The following is a 19,865-nucleotide window of genomic DNA, read 5'->3' on the forward strand; positions in this document are numbered from 1 at the left end:
AATATTAACATAAGTGTATACAGTTTTTTTTCTAAATTTATGACATAAATAAAAAGATTCTTGTAAAAATAACAAATAAAACACCCTAAAATAGCAAAACGGAGGGTGTATATATACAAAAAGAGGAAAAATTATCGTAAATAATACAATTTTTTTTTAATTTTTCTACAATAATACCAAATATTGATTAATCATAAATAATACCAACTTAAAGGTGTGTTTTCCTAAAAAAATCCATAATAATTATAAATTAAACTATAGGTGATTATAAGACAAAAAAATTGATATATTAGTTAATAACTAAACTTGGTATTATTCTAGAAAGATACCCTCTAAGTTGATATTATACATAATTAATTAATAATTGGTATTATTATAAGAAAAATAATAAAATATTAAATTATTCACGGTAAAATTTTATATTATTTTTTTTTAAAAAAAATAGGAGGTTTTGAAAATAAGTTACGTATGGTAGGTTTGACCATTGCTACATTGGGTCCTCTCCTCCCTATTCCCTTCTCAGTTCTCACCCCTTTCTATTCTTCTCTCTCTTCCTTTTCTGCACTCTCAAAACTTGTTCTATTGTGACTATTTCTTTCATCTCTTTTTCTGCCATTTTTGAAAATTTTCTAATAACCTTTCTTAGTTCTTGTTCAGCTTTCATTTGACTTGCTTTGTCTTGGCTTTCTATCAATCCTCAATTCCTTTTGCTCCTAAAAAGATCAAACCTTGATTGCATGTACTTAGCTGATTTCAGGTACTTTTCACTACCTCAATATTTCCATTTTTTTGGTAAATTATTGTGGATTGCTGAATTTCTATTATGTTTATTTGGGTAATCATTTGTCCATTCAAAAATTAGATATTTATCATTATTTTATTCATTATTTTTTAGCTTTTTGTTTGATTCTTTGAATTGATTAATGGCTTATTTATATTGGGTTATATTGCTTTTTTGAAGATGTTGCTAATTTACAGATGTGGGATTAGGAGAAATTTCACGGAAAAGATTTCTTTAATTTTGGGTTATTGTCATTTAATCTTGTTTAATGTTTCCTTGATGAATGAATAGGTCTTTTGGATCTGTTTTGGGGTGTTGAATAATGATATTTGCAATTTCTTAGCTGACATTAAACTTCTGGCGATTTAGATTCCTTTAACTTTATCTTTGCAGATTATAGGGAGAGTTTTTGGTTCAATGGGTAATAACTTTGACAGTTCTTTTTTGGACTTATTTGGAATAGTGTGCTTTTTAGTGGCGTTTGTTTGCTTGTGACACTTTTCAGAATTCATGGGCTTTTGTTCAGTTTCAGTATTCAGTGTAGATAAGGAGAATTGATTGTTTTTTGGCATTTGTTCATCTACATTAGAGGATAGAGGGATAGCATGAAGCTTAGCCTAATTGGTAAAACAACAATGTATAGAATTATTATATTACCCTAATGTCATCCAGTGGTTCCAGGAACCAAGGCGGGGTTTAGGGGTCGGATGTGCACCCTTGATTTGTTGTTTTCGATTAACCCTTTAGTTGCAAACATCATTTGCAAGTTCACGTAAATAAGGAGTGCAAATGATTTAATGAGTCATTTGAATAAAAACGAAGAACTATAAATATTTAGCCATAGAAATAAGAGACTAGTAAAGCTAATTGGTAAAAGAGGCAATTAAATCACTTGGTGTAGTTAAGAACTTGATGCATACATGCAAGTTTAATCTGGTTGATGTTATTATAAACAATGTTGTTCTTGTAGGACAGATGTTGAATGAATCTAAGACCTGTAATTAAAGGGAATGCTCTGCCTTTTAGTCTGCTTGGTTAAACCAGCAGTTTTTGCTGTAGGTAAGTAAGAATTTGATACCTACATGCAAGTTTGATCTGGTTGCATGCTGATGTGAATGCGGTGGATCAAGTGTGCTCTTCGGGTTTTATGTTCACACCGGCAGTAGAGGAAATTGTATAATTGATTGAATCTATGAACTGTAGTCAAAGATTATGCCTTGGCTTTCAGTCTGTTTGGTTGTAGTTTAGGAGTATTAATCATCATATAAACCATCATTTCATATTGAAAATAATCATGTGTTTTAGTTGAAAATGTGGTACGATGACAAATTAAAACATGGTTTTTTCTTTAGTAGAAGTACTTGATTGCTATTTGGTATGCTTAAATCTCAGCGCTTGACATAGTGTCTGGGTGTGGTGCTTTTCCGCGATGTTCATCATCTAATTTTACTGTGTATAACAGGCTTTCAGATTGAGTTATATGCTTGAAGGATTGTGAATAAGATGGGCTGTTTGACAGTCTTAAAGGGTAAAAAGAAGAAGGCTGATCATAGTGTATGTATAAAGCGTGTCCTCCCTCAGGAAAGTACACCAACAACGCTTCCTGAACCACAAGTTCCTAGTCATGCACTTCAATCGGCTCCTCCAAGCTTTCGCTCTAGAGGTCAGCCTGTTCAACCCACTATTAAGTTAACAAATAATAGGATGCGTGCGCTTTCTGCACCATCGAGCTTTCATGGGCCTGATAGAGAATCGTTAACGACTGGATGTGAAGACAGAGGAGAGTTAAAACCCCATGTAGTATTACCGCAAGAACAAAGATCACCACCTAGTCCACAGCCTCTCCCACTTCCTTCTCCTCATTTCTCTGGATCTCTTAAAAGTACAGGGAGTTTCAAAATTGGGAATTTTAGTGGACCTCTATATGCTTCTGGTCCACTGCCATTACCTCCATCGGGAGCACTCCGGAACTTCTCCCATGAAGAAATATCATCTGCCTGCCACAATTTCTCTACAGAATCATGTACATCCGAGAGTCTTTCTTCAACTAACTTTTTGGCTTCCTTTCGGGATATTTCTTTTAGTGGAAAAATGATCGAGGCTACTATTACCCGTTTTTACCCATCAACTCAGGTGATTTGCAAATTTTTATTGTTACATTGTATCCTTTAGCATATAAAGTTCAAGATAAGAGTCGTTACATATCAAAGTTCATTTTGACAGTTGGTGGTTTTTACTAACTCATTGTTGTTGGTTACGGAAGGGTTTGAAGGACTTCATGAATGATGCGAACACGCTCGCTTCTCTTCAACATCCCAACCTATGTAAGCTGCTTGGTTATCATGCACGCGAAGGGTCCGATCAAAGGATTTTAGTCTATGAAAGACTACACCATGGATGCCTAGATCGACTCTTGTTTGGTAGATCAGGTCCACCTATTGATTGGAATACAAGAGTAAAAGTAGCTTTATGTGCTGCTCAAGGACTTACCTTTTTACATGAACAAGGTCCTTTCCAGGTATTAGCAACTTTGCATTTCTGGCAGTGTTTGATCTTTTTTGTGCATTGGAGCATTTTATAACTTTAATACTAGGCACTATTTGCATGTGAATTTTCATTCTTCAGAATCAGAAAGCGTCGTGGCATAAAAAATCTTGGTATGTGAGGAACACTTATTTCGAGTGCTGTTTTTGAATATTTTGTCTCCTTTCTAGCAAAACGAGCTGATCCAATGTTGTGTATTGTAAAGAAGTTTGAATCTGAAGAATTATTTTGTCCCTCTTTTTGCAGGCAATGTACAATGAATTTTCAACAGTAAATATTCAAATCGACAAGGATTTTAGTGCGAAACTGTCAGGATATGGTTGTGTTGGCCTCATTCCCGAAACAGATCTCTCTGATACCTCTCCGGTGAGTAAATTCTAATATAAGAGATATGAGAATGCTAACTGATAAGACATTTTAATTTAAGCTTTTAGATTTTCCGCTACTTTAACGCTCAATCAACTCTTTTTTTCATGTGGATATATTTCATCATTATACCTGGTATATCTCGCTTATAAAATTTGTGATCGAATTTATGATCAAGGTCAGAGGAGGGTTGACCAATGAGACTCTCCCTTGATCCAGAACTACTATTAGATTATAGTTTCAGTGTTTGCATTTGGGGTTGTTTCTAAGTCTCAAGTATAAACATGTTTTGATACCTCCTTTCACAGGCACTAGGAAATCTTTCCGTGGAGACTGTAGAGAGAGGACTACTCACTCCGAAAAGTAACGTTTACAGCTTCGGATTTGTTCTCCTTGAAATTCTCACTGGCCGGAAGAACATGGATAGTCGTCGAACCAAGGAGGAGAGAAATTTAGTCAAATGGAGCTGGCCATTCCTAGCCGATGAATGTAGACTCTCCCTAATAATGGATCCTCAGCTGAAAGGGCGGTTTCCCATAAAAGCAGCAAGAATGGTTGCTGATATAGCCCAAAAATGTCTTCAGAAGGACCCATCAGAAAGACCTAATATGAGAACCATTCTGGATAACCTCAAAACTATACTAGACATGAAATATTCCTGTTGGTTCCCTCTTCAAGAACCCGGCAGTGTCACTGGAAAGCAGATGTTCCGATCACCAAGTCTACCCCCTCGACAAAGTTTCTCTCACCCCTCACCATCCAGACCCCACACCTCTTCCATCTCTCCGACAAGGCCATTGACTTTACCTATTTCACTTCCTCCTCGTGCATGTTCATCACTCTCATTGGATGAAATTGAACGGCTAGAGGCCCGGAAATCGTCTTCATCGGTTGTGTTTCGAATATCTAGCGTTGAAGGGTTTTGACTGTTAATAGCTTGGAAAATGTTTCGTTTCATCACTCCCTAATGTTCGATTCTTTGATTGGAGTCATAAATGTTTTATTATACAGTATAAATATGGTGTTCTATTCTTTTTCCTCTGTTGGCTATATTTTGTCACTAATAGCTTGAGAGGATAATGGTTTTGTAGATATTGAGTGTAAACCATGACTGCAGTTTATGAGAATTGTGGTTTTTGTACAGACTTTTTGCACCAAATTCTTTACCATTTGTTCTCAAGTATCCATTTCAAAACAATATTCCTGAAGAAAGGGAGGGAAATACACAAATATACTATAACAATGGTAGACTTAATGTTGAATTTGCTTTCAATTCGCACAACATAGCAAATACAGAGAGATGTTAAAGAGTACGTGTATTTTCCGTTCTTCCGTTTTTAAACACAAATAATTTTTTGTTTTTTAATAAAAGATTCTCTTTTCTAATGTTATTTTTTGAGGATGAAAAGTAAAATAAGTGAGATTCATTTTAGAATAACCTATATATTTTCAGGTTATGTTTGGGAATTGGGATCAACATGGGTGGATGGGAATGTTTTAACGCTCAAATCATATATAGGTTGTTATTATAATCCTAAAACTAATCAAACTCGTAGATCAATATATAACTACATGTTTTGAGAGTATGTGACAATAAAAAAATACTTAAACTATTTGTAGGAACAAATGTTGTAGTCGACATTCCCTGATTGGAGGCTTAGGAGCAGTGACAACTCAAGATACTCCAACGATTCAACGAGACAATTCTGAGCAAAAGACCCGAGGGAAGATTATGATCATAGACATTGTGATAAAAACCAACAATGGCACTCAATTATTGCTCGATAAGAACACCATAAATCTTAACATTGGTGAAAAGGAAAAACATGAAGAGGAACTGAAACATCTATCGACGATTATAAGATTTATTCTCTACTAGGGCTATATAGACTATCATTAAAGTTTACCCTTCATAATAATAATTGATAAATATGGTTGTGACTTGTGATTCGAGTTTCGGTAACTTAGCGGTATATAAAAGCATCCGAACCATGTCAAATCCTCTCACAATGCAAACAACAAGAGTGCAAGACCATGAGTCCACATAAATAATACGAAGATTGATGGTGAACAATTAGCCAACAAACAAGACACAAGGGGCGTTCGTAAAAATCCAGGTGACTTCCAGAGAATCTTCCTTTGGATTAATATACTAGGCATCTTCACCTTGGAATAATTTCTCAACATCTGCGATAGTAGTTTGAGCTTCATCCAATTCTGGCCCTTTCTCATTAGATTCCTCCAGCTCTGCCTGAAAAAAGAGGTTCATCAAATTCAAATCAATGAAGCTACATTGAAGATTTAAGCAAATTCAATGGAATAGACGGACTAAAAAGGAAACTGTGGCAAATTCTATAGGATAGAGGGAGTATGTTAGTCAGGTTTACTAATGTACTTGTCACATCCTAAACATTGTGACAAGGGTATGACACTTGATAAGTACCTGAGTTGGACGATACATGAGTTCGAGTAGTACAAATTCAAATGTGCACAAGTTTCTTGCACTGAATTAACTTACAGGATCTATATTTAGGAAGGATTCAAATTACATCCACCAACCAATACATATAATAATCAAGCCGAAAAAAATGGGAAGTTCTGGTTTATAAAAATCATATTTGAACAAACAAATGCTATCAGGAAAAATTCGAGCAACATATGATTATAAACAACCTAATCAAACAACATGACATTCAATACCAGGATTTGAAAAATCAAATCATCAATATGCTATAGCTTTTCTGCAGATCATGGTACAGCTTTATAGTAAGAATCAAACTAGCATAGATAACAGCATACCAGTGTTCCCTTTAGATCGGCCAGTGCAGATTCTAGGCGCTTGCGGCAGTCAGGAATCATCATTCTTGATTCAGCCAGCACGTTCTCCTGAAAACAGAGTATAAAGGAGCATTAAGATGGATAGTAAGTTACTACCTCACCAAATCAAAAGAAAATGTTATCACTTTTCAAGTCATTGCTGACGAAGACGTATCAAGCAGGTTACAATTGAGAGAGTGATACAGAAATTTAAAAGTTAAAAGATTGTTCCAGAAATCACATATTAGTTGAATCCCTTGCTATATGCTCCAGATCCTTAGAGAGTCAAGAGTTCATCTTATGGCTCCTATACTAGCTCACTAAACAACTTTAGAGGAAACATACCTGTTGCTTAAGGTCATAAGGATCAGCGCCTTTCTCCTTCATATCAGCTGTTTTAGCAGCTTCTCTTTCGACTTCTTTCTCATAAGAGTGTAGCTCTTTAACAAGACGTTTACAAGTGCTAGTTTTTATCTTCAAGTTTCGCAGGTTCGCCATGCTACAGTCACAATCCACAACTAAAAAATTAGAAGATTCATATTTAAGGTAAAGATTCATATTCATCACACCAAAAGGGCTAAATCTATAGTGTAAGCTAAATGTTTTATGTAATTGAGGAGAAAGCAAGCAACTTTCATAAAATGACCACACTTACCTCAGAAAGAAGTTTCTGCTTTGGCCACATCAAGAGAAAAGGAAAATAAATTTCAGTCATTTCAAATTTCAACCAATTAACTCAAAGCAAATAAATGATATGGTTTTCAGCTCAAGCTTCATGACATTCACCTAAAAAAATTCATTTAGTTATACTCTTAAATTACTTTTGTAAATATCTCTGAAAATGTTTCATAGAAATAGGCTTACTAGGTATAGTTGTATTGTATCTATCCTAGTTTAATCAACTCTGTTTTATGAATTTGTAAGCTTTTTCATTATCAAGCGTAACAATTTTCCTCCCTAAATTTTTCTCACCATCCCAAGCAATCCTAAGCCGAACAAACCAATTACACTTATCACAATTCATAATTTCATCAAACTGAACTCTACAAAATATAATTCTTGAGAACTCAAACGGAAGCAAAATTTCTTGAAAATGACTCATACAAAGTCAATGATGGCCCTAATCCATCTGCTCTTACTATCACAACTAATGATACACCCACATCATATTCAGCCTTTAATACTTAGACTCGCCAAGACAAGCTCATCTTCGGCACACTGATGCATACAGTAGTCCTAGCCTTTTTTCAAATCTCCCATGAATCTACTTCTTAAAGAGGCTTATTCCATCATAAGCAGTTTCATGGCCATATCAAACAAGTCAAGGATTATCTTCTCAACATTACCAAATAGTCTTAAAAAATTGATGAATAGATGCAACTACTTATATCCTAAAGACACTAAATTTTCCCTTTGGGAAAGCCTATAGACAATCAGAAGACATTCTAGATAACTTTTATAAGGGACTTGGCTATGATCTTTATAAGCCTGTGGTTGATGCTGACAATGATTGTCATGGATCAACCACTATAGATGAGCTTCATGACAAGTTGATCAATCTAAACTTTTACCAATGGAATTCAAACCACAATTTCCAGCCACTTAAGTTCCTACTCCCACTATGCTCGTGTGGGTTTTAAAAGACATAAGCCAGTATTCTCTGCTGCGTAAGCTCATGTTGCCACTGCTCAAGTCACTTACGCTAGTTCTTGGCTCTTGGACAGTGATGTCTCGCATCATGTTACCAATGATATCAATAATCTCTCTCCATGCTCTGTATGATGGTAAATAAAGGAACTCATGATTAGTGATGGCTCCTCCATTCTCACCTCAAACATTGGTTCTCCCCCCCCCCCCTTCCCTCTTTCTTCCACGTCTTCTATTTTCCCTAAGCTATACAAGTTTACTCTATCTCTTAAAACGTTATTTCGACCTTCCATCGTAAAATATGCACAAGGCACAAAGCAAGGCACGCTTTTTAAAACTAATTGTTACATTAAATTGAAATGAAACTTGTACTAAAGTACTCTTTTATCTTCCATCTTCAACTCTTCTAGTAAGAATCCAAGAAACTATCAAAGACAATAAGAAACTTAAATTTCAACATACCCAAACTTGCAGGCATCTCACTTTACTTATCTAAAGGAAACTTCTCCGCGGGAGACCGTTTGCTCATACCAACAATAGAATGAAACATCACAAAACTCTCCTCTCCCCGGTCAACTGCAATGTCGTACTCCTCCCACCCATTACCCATAGGCCATGTGACTATGTGACCCAAGTCATCTCTATTTCATTCTCTGTCAAAATCCTGGGCAAAGAAACATATTTTATGTTGAATACTTTAATAATGGATTTTCAAAGAGTTTAGAATCACTTTAAAACCCTGATCTTCCATTTTGTATCTAACAAATCAAGAAGCTAACCCTCGAAAAACATAAACTCAACAAAAACAATATTAAAATGAGGGAATGGGGATTGAAGATGCCAACTTGAAAATTAGATACTAATCCACACCAAATTCACTGTTTATGTCTAACATTTCATCCACAGTTTCAACATTCTATCATGAAATTCACAATTATCATCTATACTGAATTTATATTCCTGAATAATCAATTAAAATCACTAGTAAAAATAAAAATATAAGTACAAAAAACTGAAAATTTTAAGAGAAGAAAATCAAAAAATCTCAAGATAATTGAATGGTATCAAAAGAACAACTTACAAGTCAATAATAGAAGAGAAGTAGAAGATCTGTTGGTTGCGGGTTGCGGGTTGCGGGTTGCGGGTTGCGGGGTAGTTGCGGGTTAGTGGAGACAGAGTGAAGGAAGAAAAAAGCCCTAAAGCTACCTAATGTTGTATACTACATTCGCCTATGACAAAAAAAAACCCAAACAATTCTGCATTTTAACAAGCATCATGAATGATTCATATCTTTGTCTCTTAACGTTAGGGGGTTCAATAGGCTGAATAACGGTCGGGCGGTCGGATTTAAGTAAATATGAGTCGGGCTTATTTTCACTATTAAAAATTATATTAATCCCATTATCCGTTTATCAATTTATAATAATGAAATTATCATTTATAATAATCAAATTGAAAAAATATTAATAATTTTATTGATATTATCATTTATAATATTTAATTTATACGTTAATTATGCTATTTACAAAGACTCGTTTTCTGTTCTTATTGAGCCCTTTTATAACCCACTTCATTTTAATTATAGTATAGACCGTTTTCAGCTTGGCCCATTTTGACCCAGCCCTTATAAAGCCCTTCTAAATAAGGGCCGAATAAGAGCTCAAAACGGGGGCCCGGCCCATTGAACACCCGTGGTCTGGGTTATATGCACCTAAATTCTCCTCCATTCCCCCTCTATATCATGATTCTCCAATATTTCTAATTGACAATGTTCAATTGAATCAACTTACAACTTTACAAGAAATTAAATCCCCAATTCTCCCTTAGAAAGCATCAATCCACACAAAATTCAATGAAAAAACAATATAATACAAGTATAAATTCAGAATCTTTTCGGACAAAATGAGAAAAAGGGATGAACTTTGTTGGGTTTAAATGAGAATCAATAAATGTTAATCGAGAAAACGATTGTTATTTGTGATTAAAAAGATAGCTTCTAATTCAAACTCTAAATCAAAAATCAATAAGATTAAAATATGATGCTAATAAGAAAAATAAACGTAGGAAAAAAGTGGGACTTACTAGTCTCTTGCCGGATTATAGACCGCACAATTGCACAATGACACCAGTTACAAACAACAGTAATCAATTACAGGATCTCAAATTTGGATCTGAAGGACATTAGAATGTGTGAATAATCGTTATATTACCTCCGTCCCTAAATATTTACAACTGAAATTGATATTATACGAAAAAGTGTTGCTAAGTATGATGAAGCGGGGAACCAATTATTGATTTTTGAGAAATTGTATCCGGTAGATAATTCTAATAAGCTAAATTTAGTGATACGAACTAAAATAGAAGGTGGGATAATCTCGAGACATAAAGGGAGTACTTATTAGTGAATTTAATCGACAAATCAGTTATAATAGTCCAAAATCAACTATTTTTATTGAATAATTATATTGCTACACTAAATATAAAATTTAATTATATTTTTTTAATAAATACATGCAGTTGCATTATTATAAATCAAGAAAAGTGAAGGTTATTATTTGATTAGCACCGTTGGATCCCATCTAGCTCCCATATGATATGGGTAACAATATTCCCACACCGACATAAAATACAATCATAAAACAAAAAATTATTTGTTATGGTGTTCATTGAGTTTTCTTCCAAGTGGATTCGATTAAACTCAAACCTCAAAGCAATTTCGAAACCAAACATAGCATGTTTGAGCATCCCACCTAGTTTTTACCCCATTAACTTCTACAAGGCTACAATTAGAACCTTCCCACTTGAGTCTCCATCTCTTTCATCAGGATACATCAGCATAAGCATTAACTTTTACCCACTCGCCATTAGGAGGGCATGTCAGAAACCTTCTCGATCTCATCCTACATTTGTCATAAACCTTGCAACATACTCATTCCTTTCCTGGTGCATTTCAATGAAACGTGCAACAATGGAATGAGGATATATGTATTTATTTTGAAAGACGTTCTATTTCAAAAACCAAGCTGATCATATGAAAACACAAATCTTAAATATATCTCCTTTTAAAATTTTATCACTTAGCTGTAAGACGTAATGGAAAAGAAGATGAAAATTAATGATAATTACTCTATAAATTTAGCTATAGTATATTTATTCTTCTTCATTTTCATGAACTACAAGTATTAGTGTATCCTACTTAATTTATCATATTTGTAATTTTAATGCAGTAAACTTTTTTATAACGTACATAGTAAAATAAAAAGGTGAAGTATATATTTTCTTTCTTCGTCTCTTAAATTTTACATTCAAATTGATACATAATTCATGTTGTGTCAGGTCGAGCCATTGAAAAGTAACATATTACATCCATCACATTAAACAATGGCTCGTGACACAACACGTACACAAAGCAAATTTATGTTTTTAAAATATATTTCCCCCTAAATTTGATTATAGAATGGTGAGTTGGGTAAAACATACATTTTAAGCCGCTATGACATAGTGTGTTGTCTCAATATCGCAAAATCATAACAACGGCACGCTCGTCCTATCACCCGTTGGCAAGCCATACAGTACGGCGTAAGCCATCACCCGAAGCCATGTCTACATTGAAGTAACATACTCAACAATCAACGGTCCCCAAATTTCAATCTTCGTCCAAAACACTTGTATAATTATAACTACACGTTGAGAAGATGATGAAGTTTCGCAGGTTTTACAATGGCGCTCAAACCCTCTACTTCACCCACCATTTTCGCCATTTACAACTCTATTCAAGTTCAACGTCAAACAACCCTAAATTTGTCAATTATTTGGTGGAAGCTATAGGGTTTTCCAACAAAGAAGCTCTCTCTGCTTCTAACAAGCTAGCTCATAGTCGTCAAATTCGAGGTACCAAAAATGTCAATGATTTCAATTTCCTTCAAAATGCTGATTCTGTTGTTACTTATATTAATCAACTTGGTATTGAAAATCCCAAATTAGAAATACCATTTCGTCCATGCCTCAAGTTTTGTTGTGTAATGTTGATAAAATCCTAAAACCCAACATTGAATATTTCCTTAATTTAGGGTTTTCTGAGTCTGAATTTTTTGCTCTAGTTAAGAACGATCCTTACTTTATTTTGTCGGGCTTAAATACTAAAATTATTCCTGCAATACAAGCATTAAAAGAAACATTGGGTTGTGATCATCAAGTTAATTTACTTTTGAAGAAATCAACACATTTTTTTAGGCGTGGATGTGTTCCCCAAAGTTTGCTGCGAAATATAGCTCTATTGCGGAATTATGGGATCCCTGTTGAGTTGATTAGGAAACGAATAGTTTTGTGCCAGCCCCGTTCTTCAGAAATTCCGATTTTCTTGAAGATGCAGTCGTTAGAGTTGAGAAAACGTTGGGAATTCCACGAGATTCTTCTCAATTCTTGTTTGGAATTTGTTTACTGACTAGCTTTAAGACGGAGAAATTAGAGTCGAAAAGGCTGATTTATTAGAGCTTTGGGTGGACGGGGTCAGAAATTGTGGCTCTTTGTAGGAGATAACCTTCGTGTATTGCGTTATCTGAAGCTAAGATCAAGAGAAAGTTGGATTTTCTCATGAAAGAACTTGGTTACAAGCCGGAGTATCTGACTCGGAAACTTCTTCTTACTTGTAGCTTGGAAAAAAGAACAGTGCCTAGACACAAGGTCCTTGTTGTCTTAAACGAGAAAGGGTTGGTTACGTACCCTCTTGATAAAGCTATATGCTTGAAGGAGTTGGAGTTTGTGAAGAAGTTTGTGCTACCGTTTAAGGAAGTCCATGAAGTTTATTGCAAACATGTGGTTTTGAGTTTGGAGATGCTTACTTTGAGAATGTTAAAACAGAATTCCAATGCGGAGAGGAGGGTAAACTGCAGTGTGGCACCCCTTCAATTTCTTGACTTTGGTGTTTTGTATTAAACATTCTCCTAATGCATTATGCTCAAAGTGAAAGAAAAAAGGATATTTGTGGTCTTGTTGATTTTTCTGTCAAATTCTTGTTCATATTTATTGAGCACTTGAGGATAACGTTCACCAAATCAGCTGCAACTCCCGATCTGTTTCGAATTGTTTCCATTTATAGACATATGGATTGATTGGTTATGAAATTCCCAGGAGCCTAAATTTGTAAAAAGAGCCAAAACATATTATATCTAGGCATATAACTTTAGAGCCTCATTATTTTGGGTGTAATCAACAGTGTCCTATATAATTATGACTAGGAAGGTCAATACAATGCATAATTTAGAAGTTTCTCCCTCTGTCCCTATGAGAGTGCACCCATTTTATTTTCGATGGAATTTAGTGGACGAAATGAGTGGTTAAGATGGAGAGAAAATTTAAGTTTGTATATGAGATTTAAAGAGAGAAAGTAGAGTCATTGTCAAGGAAAGGGTGCAAAATGAGTAGGACAAACTAAAATAGAAAGAGGTGCAAATTGAGAGGGACGGAGGGAGTACAAAGGAAGATTTAGATACCAGAATCATTCCAGAATTTTCAAGAGTCTGCAGATTAGTTTGTTTGCATAAATAATAATCCTGGTCCGATTGTAATGTTTTCAGCCAATTTGCATAGCCTGACTTTTCATATACCACAAAAGATTTGCTATCCTGTCTACTGCTCATTCCCTTATACATAGTGGGTGGTTACTGGTTAGGTTGATAGGTTGTATCTAATTTCATTTCGTTGGTTAAGAGTTAAGACTATTACATATGCTTCAAAATCAAATATCTGTAATTCCTATTATTTTTCTTCAGCTCTGGACTAAAAAATGATAAAACCGAGTATTTGTAATATTATTTATTTTTGATATTTTGTCACTTTTATTACACTAAACTGAACTTTTTTAATGGTGTGAGCTTATTTTTGTTGCACTGAATTGACTTATTCTAACTTGTTTTCATTGAAATGAATTTATTTTTACTCATCAAACTTGCTTGTGCTGAACTGAACTTCTTTAATGAATATTATGGTTTTAAGTGAAGAGAACACAACCTTAATTGGTCATGACATTATGAATCTGATAAATTGGTAATGGATCTTGTAAGATATTGTGGACAAGCAATATCAGGTAATCTTGAATCTTACCCGTTTATAGCTTTAGAACCTGATTCACCAATTGGCAAGTCCAGTTTAACCATCGAACTTTAAGCAGTTTGATGCATGTTGGAGGATGCTAACTGCGGTTCTTTATCCAAACTCTAACTCTAAACAAGCCATGACTGTTTAATGGATCAAGCTATTGCTTATGAAGAATTGCAGTACTATTCTTCATATCCTTCCAATATTTACATGCTGACATGAGGATCTCTTACACACGCACACAATACCAATATTGGTTACCTTCGTTTCTGTGAACGCAATATGACATCTATGCATATTTTTCTTTCATATTCTAGTTAATCGCCTTACTACAACTAGAAGTAGCTTTGTAGATATTGTATGCTAACCAATCTTGAAAGGGATTTGATTAGTCTTAACTTCATATGTATCTTGACATATGGTGTAGCATTCATGTGAAAATAATCAGCCTCGACTTTCTAGGTTTGTCTTCTAGAAGATTTCAACCGTATGAGCTTTTTCTGAGAGATTTCATTGGTTTACGGTCTAATGGGATCGGGTGGAGGAGAGACGGAATTGGACTGCATTTGCAACCATATCGGTTTTACTAGTCTTTCAGCAAATGTAAAAAGTTAAATCATAGTTGAATTAATTCAGCAAATGTAAAAACTGCTTTTGGTTACCGAAAGGAAGAGTTTGGTGATAGGGAAGGTTGAGGGAACAAAAGAGTTGAAATTGCAAGTTTGGTGATAGGGAAGGTTGAGGGAACAGAAGAGTTGAAATTGCGAATTTAAATTGCGCTCCAATACAATTGGTTATCTGCTTATGAATACCAGCCTCCTTTTCTCTAATCTTAAGTTTCACAGTAAAGTTGATGTGAAGTTCAAGTTGCTTAACCATCCATTACTTTAGTAATGTCTCTAATTGTGCTTGGTTAGAAATTATAAAAATTGATATTTACAAAATTCATATTCAAACGAATCAAATAAAAGTCTTCTTGACTATGTTTTAACTTATAGATTGAAAATTAAATATAAAACTCTCTGCAAGTATTCATTAAAACATTATCCAAACCTGAAGAATTTTGCACAAGATCTTAATTGGAGCAATTGACAAGTCTTAAGATGCATATAACAGAAGTTAAAACCTAAAATGAAATTTGAAAAAGAGCAAAGCAATGTCAAGCTTCCAATCCGATAGAGCTTTGACAAGGATCAGGGCTCGGGCTACAAAAATGGAGAAAATCACCAAACGGGCATACCAATTTGTCATTGAACAAAACACCAAGGTACATGATGAGTTCACCAAATGTTCTACAGATACAAAGAGGAAAAAAGAAAAAAAAAAGACTCATCAGAGTTTCCGAATAATAGTGGCAGTTAAAATTCGATCACAGAAATACAACGAACACACATAAAGCAACCATGACTTGCAACGCAGCCCATGGATTCACTAAATAGCAACCTGAGGCGGCACCTCCGAGAGTGCTTGCAGCAGGCCCACTAGCTGGAAACGAACCCAAAGGAGGCAAAACCGTGCCTGTGCTTCCAGGCACCCGAGTTCCACCCGCATGCAAGGGCGATGGTGCTGGTGATGAGGCTGGCGCATATATGGAATCACGAGTAGCTGTTGTAGGAGGGGCAGTTACTGCAGGAAATTGCTGAGGCCCTGTCACATTTTCAGATTCAGATATGGAACTAACTCAAAAAGAAAATTAACATATGACTTTAACATTAGCCCACATATAGTTTTATTACATTAATCTAAAAGTCCCTTCTAGATCACTTTGTGGATATTTTAAGTCTAACAAACCACAGCCATTTACAAAACTTCAGCGTTTAGCACAGTGAAAATTACCGTGTTCAGGATAATGAGGTCTAATATTGCAAATTGCAATGGTTTACTTCAATCTAGACTTGTGAATGCCCAAAAGCAGCCTACCCGCAACCTTAAGTACAGAAACACTTGAGTTTTAAGAGACCGTAACATAAGAAAACAAGCACTGCATACTCGCAGTGCAGAGATTAACAAGCATTCTGGATAAGGAAACAGATAATATCGCAACACGTTATAGAAACGGTAAACTTTACAAATATATAACCCACACATAAAGATCCCACAATCCACATTCCAAATTTATCCTAATTCACTAGTAGTATCAATAGACGTTTTACCTGGGCAGCGAGGTTGAAGAGATGTGGACAACCTGAAAAGCATCAATTATAGTTTCATCAAGAACTCTCTACCATAAGAAACTCACTTCATATGATGCCAGAATAGATGATAACTTATAGAGAGACATACATTGTGATAATGGTACCATTTGCATAGCCATCATAGTTGCAAGAAGTAACATTGCAACCAGCACTAGTTTGTTGAACAGTAGAATTCCCGAGCATAAGGTTGCTACCACGGCATTGCATGCTTGAGCAAGATACTGCTAATGATGCTGGCATGCAGTATAAACTGTAAACAAAGACATATCCATGTTGGAGAAAGTTAATTAACCACAAAAGAAGTAATCAAGATGCATAATGTGAAGTATCATGAACTGGATGAGTTAATTACTTTCGGCTCCCTGGGCCACAACTGCATTGTACACAGTGACTAGCAGAGATTGCATAACTCCCATTTGGAACAATCAAGCCAAAGTCAGAAGCCGATCTTGGGAAATTTGATGCGCAGGCTGCATATGAGCAACAGATTAGAAACTCATCCATAAACCCACTTATTAAGTAAAAGTTACGCACCAAGATGAATGAAAACAAGTCAGCTTCATTGCTCAGATCTGAAACCCAAATCCGTAACAGGATTTATAGATAAGCACATGACTAAATGGCAACCTACTAACTAAATCATACATGATCAGGATATTAGACTAGAAATCAAAGGTAAAATCTTAACTGATACACAACAACAACAATGCCAGAGCCTTAATCCGAAAAGATTGGGTCTCTAAATCAAAAGTAGCTTCGCAGATCGATATAAGATTGAAGACCAAGCTGTACCAAAACAATGCCATACCATATGTCATACTGTCATTTTACATTGACAATGCCATTTGAATTATATTTGATGAAAATCTTAACAGATGTACACCAGATGAATAGATTGCACTTTAGAACGGACAAAATATCATTACCAAAAATGTAACTATATTGTTTACTTTAGGAGAAATAAGAGGCAATGCTAGGGGTATCCAGACACCGGAAATTACTAGTCCCTCTAAAGAATTATAGCCTCAACTTCAAAAAGAAAAGATACTAATGAATCTTCCATATTAGTAGTCAAACCTTATTGCAGTGTGCATACTCAAAATACGAATCAAAAACCACAAAATAGTTATCTAGTGAAATTACTATTACATGGCATTTACATATATAAATGATAATCCAACGCATAGTCTAACAATTGATGGAGTATATAACATAATTTAGAGTTGATTGAGTTTGTTCCTCAACATGGAATCAAGCCAACCATAGCCTTAAGCTTACGGTTGAAGCCCAAGATATATTATATACTATATCAACAACCACACTCCACATGTAAAGGTTAGCTAGACTTCACCATCGAAGTACTAAGACTACATTATACAAATTGGAATTATATTCCATGGCATAGCTTGCTAGAGCACATAGCAACACATTTTTCCAACAAGTAACCACCTAAACAATCAAACAAACAAGATAAGGGATGAAAACCACATAAAGTAAACAACAGTCCATCTAACCCACCATCATATGCAACAATAACAAGTTTTCACAAAAACATTATTCTATATGACTAAGTTTCTACAAGTAATCAGCTAAGCAACAAAAAACATTAACATTATTCCCTCACCTGATAATGGAACAGAAAGTATATCTCCAGGAAAAATAGCAGTGCTACCCATAGCATTAACATTCATCAAATCAGTAATAGTAGTCTGATACCGTGTAGCAATACCAGCCAAGGTATCAACAGGCTGAACAACATAGGACAAATAGATAGCAGGCAAAGAATTATCAGTGTTATTAAAACAAGTACAAGGCAAAGGTACAACTAAATTCTGGCCAACATCAAGTACAGAAGGGTCAGAAATTGAATTAGCTTCTCTAAGCTGATCAGCAGACACTAAACCCCCATAAATTGAATCAGCAATTGAAGAAAGAGAATCAGAAGGTCTAGTCTTATAATGGGTAGAAACAGATTTTCTAATCCCATCAACACAAGAACAACTAATTGGGATTTTCAAGAAGAGATTTGATGGTAAAATGTGGTTTTCAACATCTGGGTATGAAATGTCGATAGCATTTGCAGTTAAGAGAGCTATTGGGTCAATCCCAAAAAGTGCAGCAACTTCTGAAACTTTAAGGTCAGTGTATAAAGTGTAACCCAACATTGCATTGCATGAGTCTGAATTTGAGCAAGGTTCAATGGTGGATTTTGAGCTCACAAGAGATGAAATTGACAGGAATAGGATTGAAAATATGAACAAGGTTAAAGGGAGAACATTTGAAGTGGGTTTTAGGTTTAGCATCTTGGGCTTGCTTCCTTTGTTTCTCCTACAAATGACACAAAATACCCCAAAAGAGAAAAGTTTGATTCTTTTTATTTGGGGTTGTTATTTTTTCCAGTTACAGAAAAAATGGTTTTTTTTTTGCTTGGTAAGAAGTACTTCGAAGTTGACAATTTTTATTTTTTTTTTTTTTGAAATTTGAAATGAGAACAGAGGAAGAAGTGGTTTGAGGGTTTATGAAAGTATGGATAGAGAAGTGATTATTTGGGCGGAAGAGAGGGAGGAAAGTAGGAAAGCAAGAGTATGTAGGAGTAAGGAGTTGTAAAGCTTTTGTTGTGAGAGAAAAATGGAAAAGTGAAGTGGAGCTCAAGAGGAGAGGAGACAAAAGTTGTCCTACACATAGTGGGCCATGTATCTAGATTTTCGAGCTTTTCTTTGTATAGCAACTCATACTCATGTCACAATTTTTTTTTCCATACGTATTATTTCAATTCAAAATTATAAAACATTTAAATAACATAATTATAGAAGTAATATTTAGCTAAATTTAAGATTCTAAACCATCTTTAATGAAAATTCGAGTTCTTTGTGATAAATAGATAATTATGCTTTGAATTCTTTGTGATAAATAAATAATTATGTTTTAGATAGAGAGAAAATCACAAAACTAAAACTTGATAAATATGTGCATTATTTTTTTTTCTTTTCCATTTCATAATACTTGCAATACTTTCTTTTTTATTTGTTTCATAATACTTGTTATATTACTATATATGTCTTAAACAACTAATAAATTATCATATTTACCTCTAAATTATTCATGGACACACACTATAAAGTATCATTCATATCCACCACATACTTACTATATAATGCGTAAAACTTTTCATATACATATTTGACCTATATCTAAAAATCTTATTTATATACATTCTCATTTTTAAATATTGATATTTAAACATATAATATCACATTTTAAAATTAAATTTTTAGACAAATTTGGCCTTGAAGAAATGTTGGCTAGGGTTGAATAAAAGCTCAAGATGCCTCAAAGGCTCCACAATAGAAGTGTTTGTAAATAATATCCATATCTGTATGTATACCATATTTTGACTTGTTGCTATTCTAGTAATTAAG

At 34.6% G+C, this 19,865-nt stretch overlaps 4 protein-coding genes across 4 annotated transcripts; 2 read left to right on the forward strand and 2 right to left on the reverse strand.

Annotated features, from left to right (window-relative positions):
• The first annotated feature begins 495 nt into the window (after window positions 1–495).
• Window positions 496–4,832, forward strand: LOC130812776 (probable serine/threonine-protein kinase PBL18). Its single transcript, XM_057678369.1, has 5 exons — window positions 496–757; window positions 2,244–2,914; window positions 3,045–3,299; window positions 3,572–3,691; window positions 4,000–4,832. The coding sequence occupies exons 2-5, from the start codon at window positions 2,285–2,287 to the stop codon at window positions 4,615–4,617; spliced, it is 1,623 nt and encodes a 540-aa protein (XP_057534352.1). The 5' UTR covers window positions 496–757; window positions 2,244–2,284; the 3' UTR covers window positions 4,618–4,832.
• A 445-nt stretch (window positions 4,833–5,277) lies between these two features.
• Window positions 5,278–9,425, reverse strand: LOC130812777 (tubulin-folding cofactor A). Its single transcript, XM_057678370.1, has 4 exons — window positions 9,237–9,425; window positions 6,854–7,007; window positions 6,491–6,577; window positions 5,278–5,942 (listed from the first exon to the last, which is right to left on the reverse strand). Exons 2-4 carry the CDS (start codon window positions 7,004–7,006, stop codon window positions 5,844–5,846), a joined length of 339 nt encoding a protein of 112 aa, XP_057534353.1. The 5' UTR covers window position 7,007; window positions 9,237–9,425; the 3' UTR covers window positions 5,278–5,843.
• A 2,205-nt stretch (window positions 9,426–11,630) lies between these two features.
• LOC130814048 (uncharacterized) lies at window positions 11,631–14,993 on the forward strand. Its single transcript, XM_057680038.1, has 2 exons — window positions 11,631–12,046; window positions 14,714–14,993. Exons 1-2 carry the CDS (start codon window positions 11,851–11,853, stop codon window positions 14,839–14,841), a joined length of 324 nt encoding a protein of 107 aa, XP_057536021.1. The 5' UTR covers window positions 11,631–11,850; the 3' UTR covers window positions 14,842–14,993.
• A 316-nt stretch (window positions 14,994–15,309) lies between these two features.
• On the reverse strand, window positions 15,310–19,083 carry LOC130814049 (lysM domain-containing GPI-anchored protein 1-like). The gene is made up of 5 exons (XM_057680040.1): window positions 18,071–19,083; window positions 16,799–16,916; window positions 16,535–16,696; window positions 16,405–16,436; window positions 15,310–15,898 (listed from the first exon to the last, which is right to left on the reverse strand). Exons 1-5 carry the CDS (start codon window positions 18,747–18,749, stop codon window positions 15,621–15,623), a joined length of 1,269 nt encoding a protein of 422 aa, XP_057536023.1. The 5' UTR covers window positions 18,750–19,083; the 3' UTR covers window positions 15,310–15,620.
• Window positions 19,084–19,865: the final 782 nt, after the last annotated feature.

This window comes from Amaranthus tricolor, chromosome 5 (assembly GCF_026212465.1).
Source record: "Amaranthus tricolor cultivar Red isolate AtriRed21 chromosome 5, ASM2621246v1, whole genome shotgun sequence".
NCBI lineage: Eukaryota > Viridiplantae > Streptophyta > Magnoliopsida > Caryophyllales > Amaranthaceae > Amaranthus > Amaranthus tricolor.